This window comes from Stegostoma tigrinum, chromosome 15 (assembly GCF_030684315.1).
Source record: "Stegostoma tigrinum isolate sSteTig4 chromosome 15, sSteTig4.hap1, whole genome shotgun sequence".
NCBI lineage: Eukaryota > Metazoa > Chordata > Chondrichthyes > Orectolobiformes > Stegostomatidae > Stegostoma > Stegostoma tigrinum.
This window is the reverse complement of record NC_081368.1, coordinates 44,968,707-44,981,087: the sequence shown is the minus strand read 5'-3', so window position 1 is coordinate 44,981,087 and position 12,381 is coordinate 44,968,707. Positions and strand designations below refer to the sequence as shown.

Genomic DNA, 12,381 nt, shown 5'->3' with positions numbered 1-12,381 from the left:
GGTGAACTGCTACAATTCATGTGGTATAGGTACACCTAGGGAGTACTAACAAGGGAGTTCCAGGGCTTTGACTCAGTGACAGTAAAGAAAAGACAAAACAGTCGGAAATTAAGATGTTGTTAAGAGAACTTGGTTTCCATTTGTTTGCTACTTGTGTTCATCTGGGTTTGGAATGTGTTGTCAATTGATCCTTTGTTAAACTGCCAGGGTACATCTTCATGATATGTTGATGGTCTAACCACTGTGCTGTGGAAGAAATGAACATGTTGGTGTGGAGGTGTATGTGGGCAGATTGTTCTGATTTGAGTGTTGAAGCTGTGCAAGTGGATTCTATCCTAACTTGTCTAATCTCCAGTGTATCTTGTGCAGGCCTTGTGGGGTCAGGAGGAGTGTTAACCCAAGCCCAATCTTGTTTTGGGTTTACTGCATGTGGACGCAGCTTCATTTAGCAGGATCTGCTGAATTGTATCCTAAGCTGTCTTTACTTTTCCTTCGAAGCAAAGGAGGAAAAAGCAGAAGCTCTGAGGATCAATTTCCAACCATCTCTCTTTGGGTACCAAATGATGGAAGATTTGCATGTGATATACTGTTATTGAAAAAGGGAGCAAAAGATGGACCAAAAAATAGTCTGATCTTGGTGGGAAAAATTTACTAGAATCAGTATTGAGAGATCGGAGCAACTTAAGAGACATCTAAGAAAGAGATCTAGACCTGTCGGGTCAAAACTTCAACAGCATGTACTTCACGTTCAAATTCTTCTGTTTACTGAGGTCAGCAAATAAAATGGGACTGCAGAATTAGTGAGTAATATTACTCAGTGGGAGAACGATTTACAGAAGATTAATAACAAATTGAGAAATGCTAGAGTGCTTAAGACAAAATGATAAAGTTAAAATGCAAGCAGGACGCAGGCAGAGCAGAAAGCTAAGTAAACCAGAAGACTGGCAAGCAAAATGGTTGGAAGAGGATGATTAGCTGCAGAATCTAAAAAGTTTGGAGACTGCTAGCCTAGTCACTTTCTTGGATATTGCAAAGAAATGAAGTAAATGTAATTTCCTGATTCATTGAAATTAGGAGTTCATCATAAAGCCAGTTGATAGACACTTAAAGTTGTTCATGTTGATGCATGATGAGCATCATTTTAAAATGGAACCAAGTGCCTTCAAAAGATGTCTGTATTTCTGTCTACCCTTGTAACACAACACGTAACATGTTGCGTCTGCGCATCATGAAATTTAAACATGAAAGTTACGATTTCACTAGACTTCAGGTTGGAGATATATGGCTTTTATGCTGTACTTTTAGATCATTAACCATAAAATTATTCTTGTATGACATTACATCGTGCAGTATCTCAGCCAGTATGTCAAGTGATTTTGAAAGTCTAATTACAAGTACAGATCCAGTTCTAAGTGGATGAGAAGCATTAGTTGAAGGATGAACTTGAACAGAAACCATGAGAGTTATCAAAGTTCTCTTCTCTTGAAATTTTTAAATGAAACCTTTTTAAAGTAACATTTTCATAACCAACTTTTATTTATTCCTGTATCATCTAAATAGCTGCTTGGCCTGCTGTGTTCATCCAGCCTCACATTTTACTATATTAAAAAAATCTGCCAGTTGCATTCACCTTCTGTCTGGCTGTACCATTTTCACATTTTTGGATCTCAAATGTCCATTTGAATCTTAGTGTGTCTCTGTGGGTTGTTGATCACAGAAATCATAATAGATTTGTCTCTTTAAGTAAACTGCACACCTGAATATACTGAAACCAAAGTGCAAGTAAAATATACTAGTGGGATTTAAAGCTAATGGATAATACGGTCATAAACTCCCTTTCGGTTCTATGGCAGGAAGGTATTCATATCCATATAGCTACGTAATGTAAGATAGTTCAGCATTAAAAATTTTATTTTCTTTTTTATCAACAAGTTTGAATATGTTGTGATGTATTTCTGTTACAAGCCTCTTGAATTCTGATCCACGAGGAGGGACACTTCCATTGTGCTGCAAGACCTCCTTAGCATTGAGACTTTGTGAGCAATTTTATCCTGTCACTTATTTATAATGTAATCTGTATACTTGTATTACAAGGTTGTTGGTTCAGTTAATGAATCCGAAAATTGGTGGAATGGGAGTTTGGGTTGGAAGCAGAGAATTTGTTCCTTCCTATGGTAGTGTGATTGGCTTGTAAATACTTAATGAGTGCTAACTTTTATATCTTTTTCTCTTCTTCCTCAGGTGTCCATATTTGGCGATACATCTTTCCCCTGCCATTCCAGTGTTCGCAATAGTTCTCTTTATCTTCGTGATGGCAATGTTACTCCGTACCAGTTTCAGTGATCCTGGTGTGCTCCCACGTGCTGAGCCAGATGAGGCTGCATTTGTGGAGATGGAAATAGGTAGGAAAAATGGAACACTAAGTAAATGGCTTTTATTCAATTTTTTTCATGCTTTTGTAGTCAAGTAAAAATGAAAGTCATTTTCTGAAAGTGGAGTCAACAGCTAGTTTGTAGTTTGTTTGATTCTTAGCGTAGTGAAGTGTTCCTGTATTCAGAATTTTAAAATGTAAGTAGGACTTCTCATACTCTTTATAAAAGCTTCAGACAGTTTGTCTAGTTTTCAGTAGAAGTGAGTTTATTTGGAGTTGCACTTGACCATACTATTGTCATACTTGGGAGATGAAGACTGTGTTTCCTGTATTGGGCAGGAGGGAAGTTACACTACCAATGCTTTATATACAAACACCTATATCAAGGTTCTTTATGCTCCTGTAGAACCGTACTATTTGTTGTTTTGAGATCTTCCTCATAAATGAAAAACAGCTGTGCATTAAATTTCATTTGTCCATTCAACTTGTCTGTCCTCTTTTGAAATTCTATGCTATCCTCCTTGTAGTACACAACACTTCCAAGTTTTGTATCAACAAATTCCCTGTAAACCAAGGTTTAGGTTATTAATGTGTATCATCAAGAGCAAAGATCCTGCCAGCAACTGTGGGGAAACTCCACTATAAACCTTTCTCCATCCCAAATCCGTTAATCGCTACACTAAGCCAATTTTGTATCCATTTTGTTACGATTCCTCCTACTCCCAGGTGGGGGATAACTTTCTCAAAGTATGATTTGTGACATTTTTATCAAATGCCTTCTGGAAGTCCAAGTACACACTAATTACCCTGGTTAATCCCTACCCGCTTAATATTCCTCATGAAAAACTCACAAGGTAACATGATTTGCCTGTGACTCTGTGCTGGAATAATCCACATTTGTCCAAGTGACCATTTAATTTTGTTCCAATTTACTCTTCCTAGAAGCGTCTACACCACTGACATTAAAGTAACTGGATTGTAGTAGCTGAGCATATTGTGCACCCTTCATCAAAATTATGATGGCAACATTTTCAGTTGCTCAGCTCTCTTGCATCCCTTCAACTTGAAGGGAGGCAGGAAAATTGACCAGCATCTCCCATATGTTCACTCTCTCCCTTCAGTTTCCTTCGTGTCTCATTTGGCCTTAGTACCACTTCTAGTTAATTCAGAAACCTGAAGCAATTACAATTAGTTATCTCCTTTTGCGGCCATGACATTGCTGTGAAATAAAGATCGTGGCTGATCCGATTTTTAACCTAAACTCTCGATTTGTACATACCCCGAAGAATCCTTTATCTCTTGGCAATGAAAAATCTACTACTGTCTTTAAATACACTTAAAAATTCTGTATTCACTGCCTGTTGAGAGCTGGGGATATTTTATTAGGTATATGTTTTAAAACGGGTGGATTGAAGGAAAGAATATCTTGCTAATTTGAGTTTTGTCGTAACTGAGAACCCATTTTGAAGTGGCCTGACTCTGTATTTAATCCTATCTAATCCTAAACTAGTGTCTTTTATTCTCCAGTATTTCAAATATGCCACTTAAATTTCTACTTTGTACTGTCCTAGAATTGATACCCTTGTTTGTGGCAATTGAACTGAAGAAATTATCTTTCTATGTGCCCTTCCTTCAATCTTGTCATCTTCTCTTGAAATTAAGCCTCTTCTACCAAATCTGCCTTTCTTGTTGTTGTATCAATATTAAGGAATGTTGATTTTTCTTTTTCTTGAAAATCCTTAAGACTTCTGGTGTGTTTTTTTTTTAAAAAAACCTAGTATTCCCCACTTATCTGTTGTTGTGCTTGTCCTCTGGTTTTGAATCTTTTTCTGTTTTTTTTTGTTCTTTTACACCTTTTGTCCTATGCACTATGGGCTTTGGCCTTTCATGTTGCACTCACTCAAATTTGGTTTAATTTCTTGCCACTATTCACCACCTTTTTTTGTTTTCACATTGTTATACAAATGACTCCACTCCATATTCATTGCCCTCTCCCCTTTAACTTACGACTTTAAGGAAAATTTTATAGGAGTTGGGCCAGGCACTTGCGCAGCCTATTTTAAGTACAGGGATCCCTAAAGCTTAAGGGAAGTATTCAGATCATCCTGGCGCTTGTTTTATGCGTAAATAATATGCCCAGTTTATTTGAATCCTGGACTGTACTTTTATTATACTTCATTTTTAGTTGTACTATTTCATTGTGTGGGCCTATAATTAAGAGACACTGTTCAAAAATGTATTCTGATCTATGCTGGTTAAATTCGACTAATATTTAACTCCCTTCGAAATGGGAAGTATGTTACGTAGGATAATGTAGATATACAGCTCAGAAAAAAGACCACTTGGGCCTCCAAGCCATGCAGCTGATCATGCTGTACTTGAACCTCTTGCTATCTTTTCTCATTTATATCTTTTGCAAGTGTCTTGTGCCCCCTCCCACATTTTCTACTCCATTATGGGGAGGAGTTGGACATAGCTGGCTAGACCAGCGTTTACTGCTCATCTCTAACTACCCAGAGGGCAGTTAAAAATAAACCACAGTGCTGATGGGTCTGCAATGATTGAGGCCAGACCAGATAAAGATAGCAGTTTCCTTCCCTTAAGAACATGAGCGAACCAGGTGTGTTTTTCCAACAATCAGCAATGGATTCATGCTTATCATTAGGCGCTTGATTCCAATTTGTACTGAATTCAGATTCCACCATCTACATTCCCAGGTCTCATATTGCCGGGGTCTCTGGAATAACAGTTCAGCGACATTGCCATTAGGCTAGCTTCCACTTGAAAGCATCTGTATTATTTGCTGGAACCTTTTTCTTTATTATAGCAAATTCCACATAATTACTATTCTTTAGCCTTTCCAAAAACACAGTTGCTTCCACATTCCCTTTGTGTGGATTTCCTGATGTGCAGGTGCTGGTGTTGGACTGGGGTGGGCAAGGTCAGAAATCACAAGACACCAGGTTATAGTCCAACTGATTTGTTTGAAAACACATGGGTTGTGAGTGTAGCACCTTCATCTGGTGAAGTGCTATGCTCCAAAAGCTTGTGTTTTCAAATAAACCTGTTCTGTTATAACCTGCTGTTGTGGCATCTGGATTTCCTGATGCTGTGCTTGTATAGATAGCGCTAGTTTCCCTCTTTCTACAGGAGGAAACCATCTATTTTATTTTTTTTGCTTTGTTTTATGACTTAAGACCTAGAGCAAATAATGTTTCAATTCTGCCGCCTCTTGATATCCTTCAATTAGGAACGTCATGGAGTTCATTTAGTTTTGTACTTTCTACTCTTAAACTGGTCAAAGCCACATCTGATTTGGATTGAAGTTTCCAGCTACAGCATCAACCACTGAGGGTCCTTCTGACCACTTAATCAATTTTGTCATAATATACTCTTTGTAGAACGGGAGTTTACAGGCTGTAAAGAAGGGTCATTTAAAAATTATATCAGTGATAATGGGAACTGCAGATGCTGGAGAATCCAAGGTAATAAAATGTGAGGCTGGATGAACACAGCAGGCCCAGCAGCATCTCAGGAGCACAAAAGCTGACGTTTCGGGCCTAGACCCTTCATCAGCGAGGAGGATGGGGTGAGGGTTCTGGAATAAATAGGGAGAGAGGGGGAGGTGGACCGAAGATGGGGAGAAGAGAAGATAGGTGGAGAGGAGAGTATAGGTAGGGAGGGGATAGGTCAGTCCAGGGAAGACGGACAGGTCAAGGAGGTGGGATGAGGTTAGTAGGTAGGAGATGGGGGTGCGGCTTGGGGTGGGAGGAAGGGATGGGTGAGAGGAAGAACAGGTTAGGGAGGCAGAGACAAGTTGGACTGGTTTTGGGATGCAGAGGGTGGAGGGGAAGAGCTGGGCTGGTTGTGTGGTACAGTGGGGGGAGGGGACGAACTGGGCTGGTTTTGGGATGCAGTGGGGGAAGGGGAGATTTTGAAGCTGGTGAAGTCCACATTGATACTATTGGGCTGCAGGGTTCCCAAGCGGAATATGAGTTGCTGTTCCTGCAACCTTCGGGTGGCATCATTGTGGCACTGCAGGAGGCCCACGATGGACATGTCATCTAAAGAATGGGAGGGGGAGTGGAAATGGTTTGCGACTGGGACGTGCAGTTGTTTATTGCGAACCGAGCAGACGTGTTCTGCAAAGCAGTCCCCAAGCCTCCACTTCGTTTCCCCAATGTAGAGGAAGCCACACCCGGTGCGACTTCCTCTACATTGGGGAAACCAAGCGGAGGCTTGGGGACCGCTTTGCAGAACACCTCCGCTCGGTTCGCAGTAAACAACTGCACGTCCCAGTCGCAAACCATTTCCACTCCCCCTCCCATTCTTTAGATGGCATGTCCATCGTGGGCCTCCTGCAGTGCCACAATGATGCCACCCGAAGGTTGCAGGAACAGCAACTCATATTCCGCTTGGGAACCCTGCAGCCCAATAGTATCAATGTGGACTTCACCAGCTTCAAAATCTCCCCTTCCCCCACTGCATCCCAAAACCAGCCCAGTTCGTCCCCTCCCCCCACTGTACCACACAACCAGCCCAGCTCTTCCCCTCCACCCTCTGCATCCCAAAACCAGTCCAACTTGTCTCTGCCTCCCTAACCTGTTCTTCCTTTCACCCATCCCTTCCTCCCACCCCAAGCCGCACCTCCATCTCCTACCTACTAACCTCATCCCACCTCCTTGACCTGTCCATCTTCCCTGGATTGACCTATCCCCTCCCTACCTCCCCACCTATACTCTCCTCTCCACCTATCTTCGGTCCACCTCCCCCTCTCTCCCTATTTATTCCAGAACCCTCACCCCATCCCCCTCTCTGATGAAGGATATAGGCCCGAAACATCAGCTTTTGTGCTCCTGAGAAGCTGCTGGGCCTGGTGTGTTCATCCAGCCTCACATTTTATTATCATTTAAAAATTAGTAATGTTTGAGGTTTGAAATCCAGTTGACCTGTTCCATTTTAAGTCTGTTTACTGATTAAATTATTTGGTACTTCACCTTTTTTGCCAAGAGTTTTTTGAGAATAAATTTTACCTTTGCCAATATCAGTTTATTCCAGCAATATTCTTCCTGTGCTCTGTCCAAAGTCTGCAGTCGTTACTTTCAAAGTGCCAGCAGTCCTTATTCCCAGGATTTGCTTGCAATCAGTATTCCACAAAAGCAAGAAATACCCAGTGCCACTTTTCCCCTCCATTTTTAAGCCACTTAAAGGCATATGTGACAAAGGAAGAAAACATAATATTTTCCTAGGAAGCAGGGAGAACGAGACAAACATTACATTAGAACCAGCGAATAATTGAGCAATGTACATTATTATTATGTCTTACACAATAGAAATTGGGTGTAAGCAAGGGTTGCAGAAGAGGTTTTCCAACTTCCTGGTGGATTTGCAGCTATGATTTGGAGCAACAGATGAGAATTGGGTCATCGTCTGTTGTCAGAATAGTAATTGATTCAATGGGAAAAGAGTTATGTCTGATTATACAAGGTATAGTATGAAACGTGGTGTCAGGAAAGTGTAACGTCGACTTGTACATTTTTAAAAAAATGAAGCTTAAGGATTCTATGGCCCAAAAGTCAATTTTACACAAGATAGACTATTACTTGAGAGGAAACAGTTCTGAAAGTTACTGATTCAAATTGCATATCAAAATGGATGGGTGAAATGTGATGTTTTGGATCTTTTTGGAAGTAAATCAATTTTAAATTAATTAGACTGGGCTACAGGTAATAATTTTGGTTAATTATGGGAAACTAGAATGCAGATGAAATGACGCTACGGATTAGAAATGACCTTATGTCAATCAGTAGTGCTATCCGAGGCAAGCCTATCGAATCCAGTGCTTTATAGGCATTAGTGCTGACAACTGCTTGAACACCTTCCTAAAGGTGGTAAAATAGATTGTCTGTGAATCACGACTCGATTTCTGTAGTTGGCTATTCTGAGTGAGATCTAGAATAATTGTTTTTCTTTGTTTCTTTGCCTCTAGTTTTGTGTCCCTTCAATGCATTTTTTTGTACTCTTTTATCTCCAATGTGCATCTTCAATGCTAACAGTTTGGAGAATCATATTTGCTGTCTGTCATAGAATCTTCCTGAATTTTTTTGAAAACAGCTAATTTACAACGGGTGGGCATTTGTTCTGCCAGCTTACTCGGCTTGTGATAAATTTGAAAATGTCCACCCTAGTATTCTTCTAGCAGCAGCTTATTTTTCCCCAAGCCGATAGGCAGGTTCTGCACTACTTTTACTATCTACATTTTGTCCTGCATGTAACCAAATGTAGTGTAATGGTAGAATCTGTTAGAACATGTTTGCAACCAATTTTTCTTTTGATGCAAGTACAAATGCAGCAAATAGTGGGTCGGAAGTGGAATAAATTCCATTTTGTGTGATTTGTATAGAATGACCTGTTTCATTAAATTGCTGTTTCTAGTTGGCTGCAGTTACTCGTATTGAAAGAGAACATCAGCATGAAGCAGATTTATTGTTAATTATGGATAGATTTTTCTCTCAGTACAGTTGCTATTTTAATCACATGGGTTTCTGACTGAGTGTAATCGCTCTAAAATAGTGCCCTTACATTAAAATCACCATTTACTTAATATTGCCTGCTCAGTGTGGTGATAATTCATGGAAGTAATAAGAGAATCTGAATATGTTTCAGTTGCAGTGACTACATGGCCAGTGAAATAAATTAACTTTTTTGTCTTTTGTGACAAGGGAAATCTAAAAATGTCTACAGTTCAGACAGTTGTGACTGATACCCAGCATGTTTGGCATTAAGTAAGAATAAACTGTTCTTTATGTCTAAAATTGCAAACATTTATAACAATCACATTGCTTCTTATGCTAAAGATGTATCAACAGAAATGAGGTATTTGGGTTTAAAAAGACATATATTATAATAATGCATTACACCCCCACGCTATACACCATGAATGGACAGGACCAAATTTGAATCTCCATATCGTGTCAATTAATTTGAAGAGTAAATAATTTCAGAAGTAAGAAGTTTTGAAATATTCAGAAACCTAATGAAATTCTACATTTCAAATATGAAATTATTTTCACTGAAATTCAGTAAATAGATTTTGCTTTTCAGACTAAACCACTAGTTTGTAAGCTACAAATGTGGTGAAAATCCCTCTTTCTTTTCATTAAGGTGGTAGTGGTGGAGTGTGGAATGCCTCCAGTTTGCCCCATCTCCTGCAGGAATTAAATTTTTTGAACTCTCTCTCTCTCTCTCTCTCTCTCTTTTTTTTTTTGTTTTTTGAAAAAAAAACACATTTAGGTTCTCTGTACTCAGCCTTTTTTTTTGTAGAATTTTTGTTATAAATCTGCCTCTCCAGTGCACTTTTCAGTGTGATTGCTGGCCTCCAATTTTTTTTTTTGCAGATGATCAGCCTTTTAAGTAAGAAATCTAGTCAAATTTTTACATTTTTTTTTGTCATTTGTATGAAATTCCAAAATAACTACTTTTGACTGTGTTCAGTAGTCAGCCCAGCTATTTAAAGGTTCCAACCAATGACTCAAAGATATTAATTCAGTAATTGCTCCCAAATCCTTTTATATCTTATTTTTGAACAGTCTGTCCTGTATATATTTGCTGATTACTTTAATCCCTGCTTGGAAAAACCTTCATAATTTAGTTCACTTCTGTTTTTTGCTTTCCCTAAATGGTAATGTAACTAAAGTGATATTAGTCTTTTTTCCCCCTAAATCTCTTATTTCTTTCTGCTACTGGTGACGTGGACTTCTTTTTCAAAAGCAAATTTTTGTGAAGTTCTATTATTTTAGTGAGAGTGGGGTTTTGTAATAAATTGGAATCCTTTTGTGGAAAATGGGACTCGCCACTGCATAGAAATGAAGTATCTAGCTTTTTTTCAATAATACTAAGTATCTTGAATCTAGTTGAGTCAATGTGTAAGTGTTGACCTTTAAGCTGGAGACTGTTAGTGGATTTGTGCCAGTAGCGCCTCTTCCGTTTTTATTCAATGTGACTTTGATCTTTGTTCTTAACTTAATTATGCTTTATTTTGTTTTATTTTTGACTGTTTAGTTTACAAAGTTTGTGTTTTCTTTATCTTAATCTCCAGAGGCAGCCAATGGGAATGTCCCAGCAGGCCAGCGACCACCACCAAGAATCAAAGATATCCAGATAAACAACCAGATTATCAAATTGAAATACTGCTACACATGCAAGATATTCCGCCCGCCACGGGCATCCCACTGTAGTGTTTGTGATAACTGTGTTGGTATGTAATGCTCATTTATTACTTTGAAATGCACTTGGAGACAATTGGGTAGCCTGAGGGATGGAGAAACATTTGTCTCCATTAGAGTCTAGACCCAGAATTAGGAATTCATTCATTGTCGAGGTCCTAACCCTTCACCATGTTGCATAAACAATGCACATGATCTTCAAATGTAAATGTCCTGGTTAGGTGAGACTTGACTTTGGTGTAACATTAGAATGCCTCCCATTGCCTCTCAGGCAGTGGGAGATACCTGTATTTGTGCCTTTTAAAGACATATGGCAGCCAAGATGTGCTGTCGGTTCCATGCAGAAGAAAAGTGGCAGAGTGTGGGTCTTTGCTATCAATGGGTACCGCATCAACTTGATCCACGCATGCTTATGAGATAGACAACACCCAAGAAGACACAATATGCCCTAATAAATTGGCCATGCTACCGTATGCCAAGAACATATTGGAACTGACAATGAGACTCCTGTGACCACTAGGAATCAGGGTAGTGCACGAACACAGCCACACTATGGCAAACATTCACAAGGACCAAAGACCCCATACCCACAACATAAGGGACAAACATAGTGTACTAAATACCATGCAAGGACTGCCAAAAACATTACACTGGACAGACTGTAAGGAAACTAGCCATTGGGATATGTGAACACCAGCTAGCAACAAAGTAACGTGAACTTGCCCTCATTTCAGTGCACTCAGACAACAAAAGCCATCAATTTAACTGGATGATGTGACTGTCCTAGCTCAAGCCAACTGTTGACGTGTGGAAATTCCTAGTGGCCAGGTTCTCCAACTATAATGCAATCTGTAAACATGTAGAATTAGACCCCATATACAAACCCTTGTGAAGAAGAACCAAACACCTCAACAGACCAGGATAATAAAATGTGGGGCTGGACGAACACAGCAGGCCAAGCAGCATCTCAGGAGCACAAAAGCTGACGTTTCGGGCCTAGACCCTTGTGCTCCTGAGATGCTGCTTGGCCTGCTGTGTTCATCCAGCCTCACATTTTATTATCTTGGAATTCTGCAGTTCCCATTACCTCAACAGACCAGATCATTTAGAGATTCTAAGTGGAGTAGAACAACATTGCATTATCGGAGGCCACACTGATGTTGTCTAGGATGGTGACAACATGTCTGAACTAATAACCAGCCAGCTTGGCCAGCAAGTCAACAACGTCCTTGGAGTTGCACATACCATTGACCACAGGCAAACAAGTTTCTGGCTTTCCTCCCCACCATAATGCTGCTATAGCTTTGAAAAGGTCAGGTTTGTCTCTCAGACGTTGGGACACTGACTTGTGATGTTTTCTCTTCAGAGACATTAAGTCAAAGGTGGTTTCCTTCTTTTTTGCCATTTGAAGGTTTTTGCTGCAGTGCAGTAAGTCGTCTGGTGAACTAGTTCAGTATGTGTTGTCATCACTTTTAAAAATTCTCATTCAAATGTTGTGTCATTACTTTCTGTTTTTGGTGTAAACATCATACCTTTTATTGCAATTTACAGTGGGTTACCCTCATCCAAACACAAAATATGGACACCCAAAGCTATCATTCTCTTGCTTGCTGTAGCTTAATATTGTGTAGTTACTAACTGTGGATGGTAAGTTGAGGGTTGTTGAAAGTTTAACTGTGTGGGACAAGGGTTTGTAATTGAATTTGAAGAAACCAGAATTACGTCAGTACCAGGTAAATTGTAGTTATCATTGTTGAATGTTGAACTGGCGAACAGAAGCTGCTG

At 39.7% G+C, this 12,381-nt stretch overlaps 1 protein-coding gene across 4 annotated transcripts in view; it reads left to right on the top strand.

Moving 5' to 3' along the window:
* The window catches only part of zdhhc9 (zinc finger DHHC-type palmitoyltransferase 9), a 104,718-nt gene that overhangs the window by 53,652 nt on the left and 38,685 nt on the right, over positions 1–12,381 (top strand). For all 4 annotated transcript variants that reach the window (XM_059651457.1, XM_059651456.1, XM_059651458.1 and 1 more), the window contains exons 2-3: positions 2,242–2,402; positions 10,470–10,628. In XM_059651457.1, the coding sequence (XP_059507440.1) occupies positions 2,312–2,402; positions 10,470–10,628 (250 nt within the window). In that variant the 5' untranslated portion in view covers positions 2,242–2,311. The remainder of the gene's footprint in view (positions 1–2,241; positions 2,403–10,469; positions 10,629–12,381) is intronic.